This window comes from Vollenhovia emeryi, unplaced genomic scaffold (assembly GCF_000949405.1).
Source record: "Vollenhovia emeryi isolate VEMERY1.0 unplaced genomic scaffold, V.emery_V1.0 DF939206.1, whole genome shotgun sequence".
Lineage (NCBI taxonomy): Eukaryota > Metazoa > Arthropoda > Insecta > Hymenoptera > Formicidae > Vollenhovia > Vollenhovia emeryi.
The window spans coordinates 651,588-669,923 of record NW_011967160.1 but is presented as its reverse complement, the minus strand read 5'-3'; the positions used below and the strand labels follow the sequence as shown (position 1 = coordinate 669,923).

Here is an 18,336-nt window from a genome sequence, read left to right as displayed (position 1 = left end):
GTGGCCAGTTGTGTCGGATTATTCAATCTAATTGTAATTTTAACTATAGGCATTTTAGAGTCTGTCCGGTTATTTATCGTGAAAAAAATATCTCAACATTTTCCCGGATATCCCGTGAATTCTATATCAGCTCGTGACGCGTCCCTCGACGCAATGGGGTGATATCAGGCAACCTTTCGAAACTCATCGCCGTGCGAAGCGGCGCACGCTCGACAGTTCCAGAAAGCGACGAGGAGACGCGCGTGACTCGAATTATCTCGTTCGCCACGTGCAGCTCACGGGGAAAAGAGCGACAAAGATAGAAAAACCTGAGGCTGAACAGCTCGCGGGGGCCTCCCGAGGTAGCGCGCAGCTAACTCGGCTCCTGTAACACTGACGCGAACAAGCACGTCTTCAAACAGTTGGAATACACTCGTAATTATGTTAAAATGTAAAGTGCTTGAGAACAACAATTTACACTGCGTGTAAATGTGCACGTGCACTAATTAAAATTTTACAAATTGCATCCGCCATTGTTAATTATTTAAGAATTAAACGCGAAACTGTATGCGCCGGGGAAAAAGGTCGGGGCGCGTTTTTTTTTTCAAATTGACTCGAGGGATCGGCCTAAAGGTCTGCGTCCACGATGCTAGAACTCGGTCCAAGTCCTTGTTTCGAGAAATGCGTAGCCAATCAACTAGCAGCTATTCCATGAAAGCTGCAAGTTGATTGGCTACGCATTTCTCGAAACAAGGACTTGGACCGAGTTCTAGCATCGTGGACGCAGACCTTAAGAGCTTCTTCTCTCCGTTTCTGACGAGGCAGCGAAATTTCTCCTGGTCGTCGTCGAGCAAGTGTTATCGCGCACAGGCCCTGATTCACAGGCCATGACCAAGAAACGAATCGGGTATTCCCGCGGATGTATCGCCCGACCATGGCGAAGGAATCCGCTTTGGTATCGCGAGAAGCATCGCACGTATCGTTTCGTGCGTATCGTTGCGTGCATGCGCGCGAAAGCCCCATCTCTCTTTCTCTCTCTTTCGTCACGTAAACAAGAAACAATTTAAGGCCGCGGATCAACCGCAAGGACATCTTCAATTCTCGGATGTATTTGTGCAGGCGACGTGGACAATCCGACGCACGGACCGACGTTGCCAGCTGCTTTACATAATTTGCCGACGCGAAGCGGATTAGGCACGCTCGACCAGCGACGCGATTCATTTTTTATAATCTCAATGCGTGATAAATGAAGAGAAAGAGAAAGAGGGAATTACGCAATTCGGGGATTCACCAGACGTTGCGCAAGGGCGGATAAAAAGTGCCAAGATTTTCTGCCCGTTTTTCTTCGATAATGCGGTTACATCGGCGCGGTCATCGGCGACGGACGCGAGATAAGTGATTTCCTTCATCGCAGCCATTCCCGCAAACACGAGTTTGGAAATCAATAATATTGCGTATAGTTAAGATAAATCGTAGGCTCTCAAGGTCTGTGTCCGCGATGCTAGAACCTCTGGCCCAGGTTCTAGTTTCGAGAAATATATAGCCAATCAACTTGCAGCTATTCCATAGAAGCTAGAACTTGGACCAGGTTCTAGCATCGTGGGCACAGGCCTTTAGAGAGAATGGTTTTCGAGGTGGGCAGAATAATAACGTAAATCAGTCCTCGAGCGAAATCTATTACCATTGCTTTCTCCTACCTGTCGAGAATTATATGTCACCATATGAGAGAGAGAGAGAAAGACACACGTTCCTTCCAATTCAGACCGTATAATCATCGCAACATCTCGAGAGGACATTTGGTCACGGTTCCAAGCTACTTCCTGACCAGGAAGTCTCTCGGTTTGGTAAGAGCCTGGCGATTGCCACACGAAAGAAAGGGGAGAAATTCGCCGAACAGATCCCCGAGCGGATAAATCCACGAAAGATCGGTTGAGCCTGGAGGACGAGCTGCTGCAACGTCCGCTCGATCGTCGGCGTCGCCTTGCAATACGGAAAGGCGCACGAGACGCCTCAGGTTCGTCGAAGCAAAAATAACATTTTAAAAATACCAACTATATTATTTCTCTCTAATAATGAAAACTAAATGGCAATACGTTTACGTAGCACGTACTACAACTAATTGTCGACCATTGTCACTCGAAACCTTGGCACAAAAAGTGGCAATTTAACGGAAAGTGGCCCATATAAGTATGTTGAAAACACGTGTGTGCGCGTGTGTCACAAGCGTCTGAAACATCGCGTAAACTAGTAGTCCTCACAGCCTGGCTTATCGCCGTTACTATAAAAAGAGTCGGCTATAAATACAACAACGCTGATAATACAGACACGGCGAGTTCTTAGAAATAATTACGATGCATTACGATGCACATTATCGAATATTATCAAAGCTCAAGTGCATTATAGTTTATATGCACGGTTGCATAACATAAAAAAAAAGTTTAAAGGCACGTCTCTACCAGTGTTTATCATTTTAGAACGCACGCACCGATGAGATTTCTGATAACAATTGAACGTACTCGACGTCTCTCCGATTTCGCGCGATCGCTATGTCACAATCATCGTTTTCGGGACGTGACGTGACTAACGCACGTCGTCGCGAAACGTTGTTGCGTCATCGCTGATTCGACAACACGGAAAACCTTTCTCCGCATGTCGCGTGGCCTAAATACCCCGCGATTTCTCATACACTTCGATTTCGGAGCCGTCTTCCGGAGCCGCGGTCGTGAGAAAAAAGCCAATGAGAAAAAGGCGAGCCCGACGCGAAGAATCGGAAACGGAAGAGCAACCCTTTCACCGTTGATTTAAATTAAATTTTCGACGGAAACCTTGCTTTTGCTCAAGCCACGGGAAAACTACGCATCCACTATCGCAGTGTAATTTTTATAATTGTAGAGAAAATTAAACACTGGAGGATACAAACAATATAAAAATAGCGAAGATGAAAAAGGTACAGAGATTGTTTTTTTAAATTAAAACATGCGTTTTCTAAATGTTAAAGGACGGGGTATATTTATAATTTTGTTATATCCTTTTATATGAATATATACGTATGTTGAAATTAAAAACTAGAGTTTTTATTTCCTCAGCGAGTTATTATTAGCCAAACAAATATAACGAGATTATAATTAGTCTTTCTTTACCCGCGCGCAATATTTGCCCGTGACTAACGCAGCATCCCCGCGCATAATTTTCTCAACACTGAAATATTTGTACGCTTTCATTTAAGCAAATGTTGTGAAACGCAGTAAAAATAGTTGACGGGTATCTGACGTGTGACAGACACAAAGGAAACAAAACGCGAAGCGGCATCGCGTTGCTTAATATTTCGCCGGTTGGCACGGAGGCGCTTGTTACGAAGCCGATCGCGTACAAATGAGCTCATGACTCACCCTGGAGACCTTCTTCTTGGTGTAAACCTCGTCGTCCTCCGAGGCCGTCGCGAAGTTCAGGTTGCCCTCGCAATATCCAGCTCCTATACCCATTCTGTATATCTCGTCCTTGCAGGATCTACCATCCAGACTGAAAAGAGAACAGAAGACACACGATTAGTCATTTGCAATGTTATTCGCCCAAAAGCGTAAGGCTATCGTTCGAGCGATCAAGTCCATGTTTCCATGTACAATTTTTCATACGAAATATTTTCATACGAAATAACACAAAGAGTAACAAACATAAAAATAAATAATTGTACAATTTGTATAATTTCCTTCGATTTTACTCGGAGGTAAACTACGCCAAATTATCTCGTTTCATCTACCATTATTTCCTCCGAGCCAAATTCTACGCTAATTACGGAATTCAATCCTCGTTTCGAATACTGTCACGATATGTGGTCGAATTGGCGAGACGCCCGCCTAGGGAGGTCCAGGTTCAAACCCTGGCTGAGGTAATATTCTTCGCAATTGAATTTAAAAATAAGAATTATTGAGACGCTAAAAAACATCCCTATGCCTTCGAATTTGTGTTTATCACGCGAGAGCCTTGCAAACTTTATCAATTTATAATAAAATTCGTATGGCTCAATTGTGATAAACACAAATTCGAAGGGATAAATGACTAAGAGCCGTGACAGGGTGTTAATGTCCGAAAATTTCATATTTGAAATTTATTGCGAAAACTATTACCTCGGCCCGGGGTTTGAACCTGGACCTCCCTAGGCGGGCGTCTCAACCAGAGGCTCTATCAATTTGTTCGACCCTTCTATTTTTCGCGGGGACGAAAAATCATTGATCAAAAATACGACGCACTGCTCAGGTGCGTCACGGCGCTATCAAAGAAGCTATATGCATCCGCCTCGCGCTAAGCTTACGCAACCGCTCGACACGAATGTTTCAGTCAATAACCCTGTGCACGTCCCTTGCCCCGTTATAGATTTTCCGCTGTAAATAGAGTGAACGGGAAAAGCACGAGGCTCTCCGCATTATTGATAAGCCCAGCAATGTCGTCGCTTATGAAACTTGCAGGCGACACCGTTTCCCTTAGTCCGTCATGCGCCACGACGCCGACGGCTCGCCGAGGGAGCTGTCGGCATTCCAGCCCCCCTCTCCCCCCCCCCGTGCACAACGTAAATTTTTAACGGGTTAAAGAGTTCTCCGCCGCGGCATTCTTCGCATGCATGTGACACAGATACGCCGTAATTTCGCTGAGGCAGTCAGAAGGCCGCGCGGCAGCGGTAATCCGCTAATAAGCCATCAGAAATCGGGTCTCATCCGACGTTTAATAATTAATGCGTCATGAGGACGGAGCCATGTGGCAAACATTCTTCTTAAAAAAAAAAAAATCGGTCACACGCCGTTCCCATCGCATTATCGTACTACTTGGGGATTCTTCGTTGCGACGAATTATAGGCTTGCATTTTTAACGTGTCAATATATAAACGCTTACGTCAGCGATAGGTTCCGCCGGTTATTTCGGGAGACAGTGCGGAATTGGCGCTATTTCTCTTATATATCCATTGACGATATCAATACATTAACTCAATGAATGTTTAATGCGATTAAGTAAAAGAAAAGGTTGATCGATTCAGAAATGGTAAAAGCTTTCTTGCGCGGCAACAACTGCTTCTGAGAAATGAGTCCTATCTTTGCATTCTTAAAGATCGTGTTCTTTAATTAGACGCGTCACGTCTTTTATATCGAGAGCAAACAATATCGAGAAACCGCCGCTACGAGAATCGGTCTGGAGCGGCCTAAAACTTTATATCGCCAAGCCGTTATTTCGGGCTAGAGTGTTTCGCAAGCGTAATCACCCTTCGCAAGAGTCTGCCGTACAACTTACAACAATGACGGGGATTGGCGTTATGTTTACCGAACGCGTTCGCTCGAATGAGAGAGTTCAAGGACGGTGTTGTCGATATCGTCGATATCCCGCGGCACGAGAACGGATAGACCTCCGTCGGGAAGAACGACGCAAGGTCGGACTTCTTGCGAAATTTTTACTCGCTGAAAGCTAAAAATTCCATGAAAAAAAACAGAGAAAGAGATGTAAAAAATAAGGTAGCGTATTCAGTTTCTCGAGGGAGCAATCGCCGGCCGTTAAGATCGAATCAGGCCAGCAATTACCGAGTCGGATGAGAGTCGATTAAATCGCTGGCTGTTTTGCTCTTATTGGCTAGAAGACAATCGCCAATCCAATCCGCGTCGACAATTGCTAGTCCGATTCGGCCTTAAAGCTGGAAACGCACGAAAAAACTTAGGCAGCAAGACTTAAGACTCAAGAATTTCAACCAATCGATAGGCTTCGGCATTGCTTAAGTTTCAAAATGGCTGCTCACGTTCTCGTCAGTCATTGGTCGTTTCTATTAAGTCTTAAGTATTACTGCTTAAATTTTTTCGTATGTTCGGGCCTTTGAGGCCCGAATCAGACTAGCAATTGCTGACTCGGATTGGATTGGGATTGGCGATTGTCTTCTAGCCAATGAGAACCGGTTAAGTCGCTGACTGCTTCGCTCTCATTGGCTACAGGACAACCGCCAATCGCCAATTCCACCTCAAGCCGAGTCAGCAATTGCTAGTCTGATTCGGCCGTTACGCGAACGGAACTGCGCGAGATCTGGACCCGGGTGAACCGCAAAAGCGGGTCCAGGCGGAGGCGCGGAGAGGGAATTGCGATAAGAGGAGCATAGGCGAGAGAAACGCGGGCATGCGGTTTCCCGCGGCTTGCTACGTGAACTGCGCCGGCCGGCCGCGGCACAGCTGGGGAGCATTCTTTTTATCGCGCTCCTCTTGTGACGGCGCGCTTATACTTATGTTGCGCCGCGCGCCGGGCGGATTATAGACGAGGCGAGCGCCTCGTGTATCCGCACGTGGTTGACATTTCCCGGCATGTGACTAGGGCCGTGTCCCTCCCCCTCCCCCTGCCCCGGTCTCTTTGTATCCCCCGTCGCCCCTTTCCCGCCACGTCGCAACCGCACCGCTTTCTTTCACACGCGTCGCAGGCAGGCACCACCTGTGTGCACCTGCGGCCACCAGCGTATACTACGCATCCTCGTGAGACGTCGCTACAGCGCGCCCATTGCATACACCACCACGTGTGCCCTGAATAGGATTGCACTAGGCAAACGCTGCAAGAGCAATCGCGACACTCGATATCGAGTATCGATGCCGCACCTGGCGTCGCATGAGTAGTACGCGCAATTTCAACTGTTTTGTATTCTGGCGATTCCTTTCGACGAAAATTCCCAATCGCTTTAGATTGGATTCCTTTTCACGTGTTTAAAGGTAGTCGTCCCGCGACAGTAATGCTTCTTCCAGACAGGAACCAGCGCTCAATTATTACAACGATATGTCCCGATGCAATATTATTCCAAAGGACACCCTTACGATTAATACATAATATAAAATAGATTCGAAAGATTATAGTTCTCAACAAAATTCTCAAATAAATGATTTTACGAAATAACTACCTTAAGATACGCGGACAAATTGTCACAAAACAGTCGTACTAGTTTTTAAAATAGCAAGGCAACAATTAAGCATGTGAGTAGTTGAAAAAGTTAGTAGTTCGAATAGCTAAAAGAGAATTTAAAATAATTATCGCTTTCGATAATATCAGGCAGTTAATGATTCAAACTTTGAAGAAACCGGACGGAGTGGCATGTCCCTAATATTCCACGATATCGTGCAAATCGATATCGAGTATCAATAATTCCTGTTTCCTCCTCTTGGCGGAAGTTCTTAAGGTAATATGCTGCAAAAGTAATGGCTCGATAAATTAATATTTAACATTTGTAAGTAAAATTATTTTAAATAAAAAGTTCACGGTTTTTAAAGTAAGAATGAAAGTGAAAGATAAACGGAAACAAAGTTGCCAATTCGATAATAATAACTCGAATGATTCGAAGAGAAATTTGATCGGTTCCAATAATATCGACAATGTGAGAATAATTCAGACTCTCGGCAAGCGGGACAGCGCGTCGTGTCTACAATACGATAACGTGAATCAGCATCAACGGATATCAATAATTGGGCAATATCAAAGAAAAATCTAACGATAACGTCAAAACATCGACATGTCGAGGAGAAAGTATCGGTATGTCGTCATTGTCAACGCTCTTAGTCAGGTGTGTGCGCGTCCTACGCGACGGAGATATGAAAATGCCGTGATTTCGTAACACGATTCCGTGTCACTCCATTAATAGCGGCGGCAATTACACGAGGCCGCCCGTCGACCGCCGGAGAATATCCGGAATTTTCTGACCGTGCGCGGTGACGAACGACGTCGACGATGACGTAACAACGTGATGCACGTGGAGATGACTTCGATCCGGGCCGCCTTTCCCGGCACCCTCGTCCCCCAATGATTCGCGTACGTAACGCAAGGACACGGAGGATTTTCCTCGCCCTTCGCACAGACTTCTATATACTATTAGACTGCTACCTTCGAAAAGTGAGGCAAGAATTTCGCCATGTCTTGTTAGGTAAATAAAGTACTGTCAGTGACGCACCGATGCACACTTACGCAGTTAATAAATTTGTTTTCTTGTTAAAAAAATGCCGGTTAAAATTTTTGTGTTAAATGTTTCACACATTCATGTGTTAATTTAACATATTGCTCTTGTGTTAATTGACCTCAAAAATTTTTTTTCAGTGCAAGCGTGGCGAAACTCTTGCTTCACTTTTCAGCTCGAAGGTAGCGGTCTAGTAGTAGAGGAAAGTCCCCTATTATAAGATAGACTCCTAATATGAGATAGCGGGGTTTCCGCTAAATTAATAGGCACCATCTGTTGGTCCCACCATGAATTTATTGTCCTTGTAGTGAGATCTCTGTCTGGTGGGAAATTCATTGTTAGATCGTGTAATCGTCGCGAGAAAAGATTTGTGATTGAATTTCGATGTTGAAAACCTGCTGTCTCATATTAGAATCCTATCTCATAGTAGAGGACATTCCTCTATATATAGAAGTCTGCGGCCCTTCGTCTCTGCCTTGTACCTCTCCCAAATTGGCAATGGAAGAAATCAATTCTTGAATACAAACTATGGAAACTTGTATGATTAATCTTGGCACGTTTCACTTCCCCGGCACGCAACTCCGACATTCTAGCACCTGGAGGTTTATAGCGACTCTGCGAAAAACCGCAGCCCGTCGTTGGTCTTCAATCAATCTTGAGCGAAGCTGCGAGGGCAATCGATAAACCGCAAAGTGATGGCCGGTGGAACCGCATGTGGTTTTTTCGTTTTCGCCTTTAGTACTACTGAGTATTGTTTACGACTACTTGTCCAGCTTTGAAATCAATTTCAAGAGATCTCTCGATCGACAAATGTTTCGCATCTCGTGCGCGAAGAATACACGTCGGATATAGACGGCGATGACATCACGAGTAAAAAGAGTTTCGCTTGACAACAACGTCCTATTGTTTGTTGTCTCGCGAACTGCAATCGGGCGAACCGCTCGATCGTAAAGTTTATATTTGCCGATAAAAATTTCCTAAATTTTTATTGCCAAACTGCAACGATTCGCCACGAAGATCCAAGGATCTCTTTAGTGGCTGCACCGAGGAAAAGGTGTTGAATTTAACAAATGTTTCTTGATTCAACTAAACGCTATCAAATATTTGTTAATTCACAAAAATACTTGTTATTTCAGATATATTTTTTAACGAAAAAACACTGCTAACTAAACATTTATAGTAATCAACTGATCAGAATTTTTCAATGTCGCCCAGTGGTCGAATTGGTGAGACGCCCGCCTAGAGTGTAGGGAGGTCCAGGTTCGAACCCTGGCTGAGGTAATATTTTTCGCAATAAATTTTCTGTATTATCAAAGATGCCAGGTATGATCAAGAAAACACTGACGTTATTCATAGTAATATCAGCAATTTCGTTCTCAGTGTGACTATTCAGCTTCGAATAACTTTCTAAAAAACTACTTTCCCCAGGAATATGTCTCGGAAGGTTTCGAAAATACAACAAAAGAACTAAAAAGCAGAAATTGCGCGAACGAGAATAAAAACCACGCGATTCCGTGAACGCATACGTGCAAACTTTTACATCTGCTCGTGTGATTTTACGTCACTTTTTACGTACTTCTTTTTTTATTACGCGTGCAACTTCTTACGGCGTAAGATCCGCGCACAGCGTAGCTACGCCGTGCTCGAGATCCACGCAAGGCGTCCTTCATCGACCTTACTGCCCACCACGTCGCCCGCTCGCGCGTGCGTTCACTTTCACGTTCGGCTGCGCGAGCGCACGTGCGTGAGGCGATTCACTCGACTGGCGATCTCATCCCGCGAGCGGTCGCGCTGCGCTGCTCGCGTCAAAGATCTCCGGTGAGATTTTGCGCGAGACGCAAGTGGACCAGGCACCTTGAGCCGCGGCGACCGAGCCGCACGAGAGTACGTGGCTGCGCGGAGAAACCGCGCTTCTCCTCCTTCAATGAAACTTCCAAAGTGGAGAATTCAAACACTTACGAAACTCCGTCGAACGTATCCTCTGAGAAGTTCACGTTTATTCGTTTCCACGAAGATCCGCGAGCGCCGTAGCAACCAAGTTTCGGCGACCCGCGTCAGGGATGCCTGACGTCATCGACTTTTGACGTCAGGCACGGGAGAGGCGCGCGTAAAAACCGGACCCTCCCACGTGGACCTGAACTCACGGAAGTCGCGCTTCGCCCGCGGGGTCTCGTTTCAGTCTCTCGATTAAAATTGGATAACGTGGATACGCGCGCGGGGAGAGACGCGGTACAAAGTCCGCTGGGTCTAGGTCTCTCGGAGAGGTGAACTAGATGCCCAGACGGAGCCGAACAAAGATCGAGATCCCGCGTGTCCTTCGACGACCTCTTTGCACGCCTTAGCTGTACGCATCGATGCGCTGCCATTCACTTTCACGTCGTTGCGGCGGACGAAACACGTGCGCTCGCGAGTGCGTAGGCACGCAGGTAGATATGCTCTCTCTCTCTCTCTCTCTCTCTCTCTCTCTCTCTCTCTCTCTCTCTCTCTCTCTCTCTCTCTCTCTCTCTCTCCCTCTCTTGCGCGCGCGCGCGCACGGATTCTCTCTTCTCGCAACCTACGCGTAAACAAACATCGACGGCGGTAAAACGCAGGAATGCACTCGCCACGCCGCTGCCGATTAATCGCTACCGTCGTGCGCTTATCATCTTAATAACGTACTCTTTTCCGCGCTAATAGTTTATCATTGCCGCTCGTTAACTACACATCTGTAGTCTGTACACGGCTCTTATCGCCTGTGCTGTATTTAACGAATGCGAAATAATCCGTGACGGATCCGCGATTTCAGGAGATCTCGCGAGAAACGACTTTCTCGATGCCTGCGCGCCCACGTACCACATGTACGAGGGAAGCAATCTTTTAGTGAGAAGCCTGGGTGACCAAAAAATGCGAAGCAAACGCCTCTCTCTCTCTGTCGACAACATCTTCCACAATGATCTGACCGACGTTCGTAACGCAGTCATTAAAAATCTAATTTATTCGCCGAGTCGTGGAAAATTATTATTCACTTAATCGATCTGAACTTTGAAATGTCAAAGACTGTAGCCTTCGTGTCTTCCGCTGTTAACAGATTCGCGCGGTCCGTCATCCTTGACGGAGCTGTTTTTATTTAGAAAATGATAGACAACCGGGAATGCGTAGCGCAGATGGTCGGCGATGTCGCGACACGTTGAATAACGAGACGCTCGTGCACGCACGCACGTCGTCACCGCTGGTCACGCGTTGCCGACGGGATCGCGTCAAGATGCACCTCCCTGTACGAGGCCCGCTACCACGCGCGCTATCGCGAAACGCACGGGTGCGATCGATCGATCGATCGATCCATCGTTCGGTCGGTCGGCCGGCAGGCAACGTTCTCGCAAACGGAAAGTGACGATGCGTAAATACGCGCCGCCGCGTGCGCGCGCACGTGCGCGCAACGAGCGAACGGCGAGCGGAAAAGACGCACTTGTCACTTGTCACGCTTTATTCGCGATTAAGCGTAGTGACGAGCTCGAGACCCGTCGAGTCGCCGTGAATATATAGTCGCGAAGATCTTTTCCCTCGAAACGAACAGAAGCCCACTTTGAATCCGAAAAACCTCGAATATCTCGAAATGTATTTCTTTTTCTACACACGCGATACTTAGCATTATTTCAAATCACTCTTTTAATCGCGATAACGTGGTGTGTTTGTAATATTTCGAATCAGTCCGAATACATTAAGAAAATCTCCCCATTTAAAAGGAAAGCATTTTTTAAACTCTTGGTCTCGTTTTGAAATAAGATACTTTTCGTTTAAAACAATCTACATTATAATTGCAATCTACTTGTTATTATATAAACAGACATGCGTGACACTGTTACTTGTGAGAGTTTTAAACATATAAAATATTCAAATGTTTCTCTAAGAAAAAAAAAGATTTAAGGGTCCCAAAAGTTTGCGAGAGCGCTGAGGACTTGAAAAAAAGTTTCAATTTCTCAGATGATTAAGCCGCTTGAAGATTTTCCGAAGACAGACTCTGTAACTAATTAAGCCACTTGCGACTACCTTGTTAAACGTTCGGATTAAAATCCTCAAATGTGCTCCACAAGTATAGAAGCCCGTCCAATTTGTTACTCGGAGTGACTTTTCGAATTCCAATGGAGATATCTCGGTAGTTAAAATCTAGTCTCGAGAGTGTCTTCAAGTTCACGTGAAATTAGCTGAATTGCGGAACCTCTGCCGTCTAATAAAAGCGCTTAATGCGAAAATGACTTTGTTTGCAACCGCACGCGACGTATATATCGTTGTTTATTCGCGTTTTGCAAGGTTTATTCTGTCTAGACACATCTTGTATATATATCCAGCGCGCGGGCAGACTAAACTACCATGAACACAATACGGCGGATTGATGGGTGCATAACGCTCCATCTCCGATGACGCAAGAACGTGGATGATGATTTACACCTCGCGACACGGATCAGCGGGGTTCCGGCGGAACCCCCGTGACCCGCGAGTGTCTCGTCCTCGCCGGCGAATGGCGGCGACGATCACGACGTTTGCTCCATCGTGTTTTGCAATCGGTAACGCGACGCACACGCACCTCCCCCTCCCCCCTCGTCCTCGGTGCTCAATTGACACGGTTGACAGCTGCGGAACAGATGCGCCGGTGCATTCTCGGTGTAACAGCCCTCTCCCCCTCCCCCCTCCCCCCCCCCCGTACGTCTCCCCCGCTACCAAATCCTCCGAGTAAAATAGAGCGATTCGGCCAGAGTTATTTTCGGCCGGGCCGCCGAAGGTCGTCGCCTTGAGTGGCCACTACCTCGAATCGGCATAATCCGCGAAATCGTACCTACGAGCCGAGGCACCGCCTCGAGACGAGGGTAATCTCGGGCTTGTCACGTCGAGACGACACGTCCTTCGCAATCATGTAAATGATTACCGTGAAGCGCAAAAATACATTTTTTTTTCTCCTAGTCTGGCTTCTCGATTCTATTCAAATGCTCCGCGAATTGAAAGCAATCCGATTCACTTAGCAGGTCAGACGGCAACAGTAATTTGCAACCTGTTGCTAATCCACGAACGCCGTATTACCGCCTAATAATCCTTCATTTTGAGCGTTGTTGTATAAATCGGGCAGTAAATCACGATAACATTAAATCCACGTATCCAATTAGAAACGGGACAAGGGAATTAAACACCTTGATATCAATCCGCGATCGTAACGATGAGCAAATTGTTATTAAATCTATAATTAAATCTTACTCACTTGTGGATTCAGTGATGAAAGAGCGTCGGGAATTTTTCCGGAGGACCGCACGAGAAACGGAGAGGTGAAATTTCATCCGCACGCACACAGAGAAAAAGGTTTCTTTGGATTTAGTATTCCTATTTATTTGATTGAAATTGGCTTCACTGAAATAACATATGCTTGTACGAAACATTGTTTGAGTAAAAATTTTGTTGCTTCATTCAAACAATCTCTATTATTTGATGGAAAAGACACTATTATTTGAAGCAATACCTTTCAATTAAATAATTATATTATTTCGCCAGGCGCCTATAAAGTTCGGTGCTGCCACTAGATGGTCACCGAACTTGTAAGTAAAATCATGGCGGCCAGGCATACAAGCGACCGCATCAGCAGACGCAGCCTAATCATCTAATGGTCCATTTTTTATAGCTGAACGTAGTGTACCAATCCAGTGTTGATCTTCTTTTAAAGAAGGAAAAAGTTTAACATAGAGGGAAAAAGATGTATGTAAATTTTTGCACATATTTTTTATCAAACGATAACGTTGCTTGAATAAAACACTAATATCATTTAGATCAAAGAGAATGTACCTTTTGTTTCAAACAAATATTGTATTTCAAACAAAGATATATATTATTTCCAATTCAAACAAATGATTGGTCTGGCCGATTCCAAATATCAAATTTGTTTGGCTACAACAAAATTTATTAAATCCATGGAAACCGTTTTCTCTGTGCATCCACAGGGTATCGCGAGGCGGCTTTCATCTCCCGTCGCGGTATCATCACATCGACGCTCGGGGAACGTCATTAGAGAAAAATCCCATCCTTTCTTCGGAACTTTCTAACAGAAACGTACGTTGCGTGCGCCGTAAATCTTTCGGGCGTATTCTCGTTGCAAAACACCGAACCATTACGTCCGTCAGCCGAGCAGGCAGGCCAGACAGGTATTTCGAGAGAGCCGAGAAAAGGCAACTCCATTCGTACCCGCGCGGCGGCATCGATTAACGCGGCGCGTGTTCTCGCGTGTGGTTCCCTCGCGTGGCTCTTTCGCGCGTTACGCAATCCACGCGCGCCGAAAGTCCTCGCGAAATCCCCGTGCACTTAGCCGACCACGCAGACGCGCGTGGAGTTGCGAAAGGTCAAGGATGCACGGTGACACAATGGTACGTGCGCGCACATTCGTCCTTTGTAAAATACTATAAAAAAATCCCCCCCCCCCGCCTCGCCGCCGTTGCGCGCTAAGGCCTGTTTATAATCAATTCTTATATTTAACTTTGTCTTAAATATATCATATTTTAATAAATTACAAGTATAGACTGTCTATATCTCGCCTTGGACCCGCATTGGCCATTCTCGTGTGTTGTTTAGTTTTAATGAGAATCCTACTTTAACTCCAATCTTAAATATATGTTCAAAGAGTACTTAGCTAAAAAATGATCCATATGGAAGCTGTACAGATCATTTTACTGGCTAAGGCTCGGTTTCGCCAAGCGTCGCTTAACCTTAGTTTAATTCGTGTTTGTCACTTTCTAAAGTAACAGTTGGAAAGAGAACAAAGAACGAATTAAACTAAGCTTAAAGTTAAGCGACGTTGGTGAAACCGGGCCTAAGAAATGTTATTATTGGTAGCGAGTGTGGCGCAGAGAGATGTGCGCTGCTTACGGCCAGCTTCACAAACATCGGTTAACTAGGGTTCAGTCGACTCCCTATCTCTTTCCATCTTATTACTTAGAAGAAGAGACAGAGAATCAATTAACCTTCGGTTAGCAGTTAACCGATGTTTGTGAAACTGGCCCCTAGTAAATAAATGAACGAAAAGATCCGAGTTCAAATCCGCGGATACCGCTGCTTTTTTCGGAATCTCCCGAAGGGAAGTGGCAACCACCAAAAGTATCCTGCCGTACATACCCCTTTAGGGGTACAGCCCTCCAGATGGGAGGTTTCCTTCGGCAAGGTTAGCAGCTTACCGAAGTTGAAGTAAAAAGGCTTTTAAGCCTGATACACGAAGCAGAAGAGAAAATATTTCAAGAGATATTCAAGACGATCTTTAAATATAAGAATTGACTGTAAACACAAGCCTAAGGGCCTGAGCAGAATGGCCGTCTTATATTCTTAAGGGAATGTTTTATGTTTTCAATCGTTGTCTTAAAGTTGTCTTAAAGCACAATAACTGTCTTGTGACTTAAGAATGCAAGACAGAATACAAGACAGCCATTCTGCTCAGGCCCTTAGCGTGCACTCAGCGCGCACTAGTGCAAGCAACCGAATTCGCGATTAGAAATAAGGCAGCTTCCTCGCGTATAAAATTGCAGCGTAAAATACACGGGGAAAATATTGTAGTAAAAAATACGTAATAAAGTTTCTGTTAAACTAGCATGACGGAGATTACGATCTCTTTAGATATCGTACACGTTTTGCAAGATGCTCTCGTGATGAATCTTAATTTGGAACAATCACATGATATTAAAGTGAGACAGAAGTTCGATAATTTAAGTGTAACTGCTTTTATATAAGTTTTACGTAAGTCGTATGTTTCATACGTTTTACGTTCGTAGGAAAAATCGTAATATTCTAGTAATTTTCTTGGCGTAGCGGAGAAATTGATCGATTACACCGTAAGCACTTTTACATTTAAGTTTTCGTGCGTGCAGAGCACATTTGAAATATTTATATAATAATTTTTATGTAATTTCAATGTAATTGCATGATATGCAAATAATAAATTGTCCATTTTCCTAATAATAAATACAATCGCGTCATTATACGTCGACCTTACGACAAAGTGAAGAAAATTGACACAAAATATATAATTTTTTATGTATCTCGCTTCATGTTCCAATTATTTTTCAGGCTGCGTCTCTTTCTTCCTTGTTCTTCAATAAGGATGTCGCTATTGCAACAAAATACCAAGGTTGGGAAGTAACTCGTTACTTGTAACGCAGTTACAGTTACGGTTACTTTTTTTTGGTAACTCTAACTTAACTTCGTTACTTTCTCTCCGTCTGTAACTGTAACTTAACTCAGTTACATTAATAGTTACTTTATATATTTTTTAAACTTCCACAGATCGCACCAGGCCTTGCATAAGCGCATAAACGCCTTTATCGACACTCAAACAATTTAAATGTGGAAATTTGATATTTTCATTTTCATTGCAATAAAGTAACTGCAAAGTAACGATTCGTTACTTTTCAGAATTGGTAGCTTGTAACTGTGACTATAAGTTAAATACATTTTTAGCGGAAAAAACCGCAACTGTAACTAGATACTTTTATAAAGTAGCTTTCCCAACCCTGCAAAATACCAGAGTTTAACGTACGATACGCGTAATAACCCATCCGCGCGAGGGCCGGATATGGAGCTATCGAATCAATCGCGGCCACGCGTTTGATATCGCGCTCCGTGCGGAGTGCGGCCGCACTCTCGCGGAGAGTGCGCCGTGTACACATGTCTATACCGGGCCGTCGTGCAAAAATACTAACCCATATCCAGGCCGAGCGCGTGTCATGCAACGTGACTTCTGGCTCGCCGCGCCGACTTCGTGCGAGCGATCGTACGCTCCCCACGCAGCCGTACGACTCGCGGATCGTCGAAAACGTCGAACGTAACATTATAGATTAATGATCTATTCAGACAATAGGTCAATTATGCAAATACACATACACGTGCGATGACCAAATTCGAAACCAGAAACCAGGCGCGGATCGAAGATTCGACGAGTCGCTGATAGACATTTTCAAATTTTGCCCTTTCATATATTTACAACTTTATGTTATATTGTCGATATTGAAAAAGGCATCGACGCGATTTTATGTCGCTTATTAGCGACTCATCCAATTGTTGATCCGCATTCGGTGTCCGATCCGAGCCTGGTCACCTTACCCTAGCGATCGATTTATAATTATGAATTGTGTATACAATAATTCGCAAATAGATTTAATATCGCCAGTGGTTTAAAACTAATGATAAGCCATTTTTAAACGACCTACACTGACCAATGTTTTTTTTACGTGTTTTCTAAATAAAAACATTGGCCAGTGCAGGTCATTCACAAATTACTTATCGTTGGTATACAATAATTATTTATACCTTTCTTAAAATTATATAATTATAATTTTACGTCTATGCGCGGGTAAGACAGATGTAATCTATATTACTTTCAGCACAAATATTGAACGCTCGATTATACAAAATTATCAATCTCCCGGAACTCTCTGAATATTTCTGAACCGTCCTCCTGCTGATCCCGACGCGGACGTTCCAGCGCGGACGCGGCACAAATTGGTTTCTGCAGTCCCGCGGGAAACGGGTCTTGTATCTTTCATAACTCTAGAAATAGTACGACCACGGAGCGGCACGCGGCTAAAATCCACCACAGCGCCGTCCCCGATTTCACGATTTCGTCGGGAGGCGAACCTTGACTTCGTCATCGAAAAAAAAAAAAAGAATCGAAAGAGCCGAACGGCGAGGAGACGTCTGCAAGGTTGCGCCTTTAATCAGGACGGAATTCTACCGCGGCCTAACGGCAGCTAGGGCCTCTCCGCTATTTATCTTGCTGAGAACGATTTCGGACTCTTTTATTCAGGAATACGGTTTGATCCTCCGGAATTATACATCCGTCGAGACAAATCCCTCCTCCGAGAGATTGAAATCAGTGACGCTGATTGCGAGATGCTGGATGACAGGATAAACGATCGTGATGAGCAAAGAATAATCTCGAGAATGAGAGGCGACGGTTCAGAGATTTTTCGCAATGAATCATCTGCCTCCGGTAATAAGATCGCCGTACTATTTTCCACGACCACTCGGCGCGTGCGTTCATCACTCATGCGGCACGCATACGCACAGACGCGTAACACGTACGCGCGCACACACAAAACACACGCCGTACAACGAGGACAGCGAAGCGCCAAGGTGACTGTCACTTTTTCTCGAACGACACTGAATCCCTCGGTACTGCGATAGGATTATCGACCTCCAATATCAGCGCTGGAGGAATCGATAAATTTTACGAAAGAGAAAGGAGATGCGGGACGGTGGAAAATTTGATGAGAACAAAAATTACGCAATTTTTCCGACACTTTGAATTATAAAACTGCATATTAGAAAGTGACGAATATCGATTGTGTAAGTGTTTAGGATTACAATTATTGTAGTCGAGAATGTTACAGCCTGTACATCTCTACCAGCATAGA

The 18,336-nt window shown here is 44.9% G+C and overlaps 1 protein-coding gene across 2 annotated transcripts in view; it reads right to left on the bottom strand.

Moving 5' to 3' along the window:
• Nucleotides 1-18,336, bottom strand: part of LOC105561515 (hairy/enhancer-of-split related with YRPW motif-like protein) — a 57,203-nt gene that overhangs the window by 25,245 nt on the left and 13,622 nt on the right. The window contains exons 1-2 of one of the 2 annotated variants that reach the window (XM_012011565.1): nucleotides 9,504-9,688; nucleotides 3,369-3,498 (exon numbers count right to left, since the gene is read on the bottom strand). In XM_012011565.1, coding sequence (XP_011866955.1) covers nucleotides 3,369-3,461 — 93 coding nt within the window. In that variant the 5' untranslated portion in view covers nucleotides 3,462-3,498; nucleotides 9,504-9,688. Of the gene's footprint in view, nucleotides 1-3,368; nucleotides 3,499-9,503; nucleotides 9,689-18,336 lie in introns of those variants that run through there. The other variant, XM_012011563.1, reaches the window with a different exon arrangement.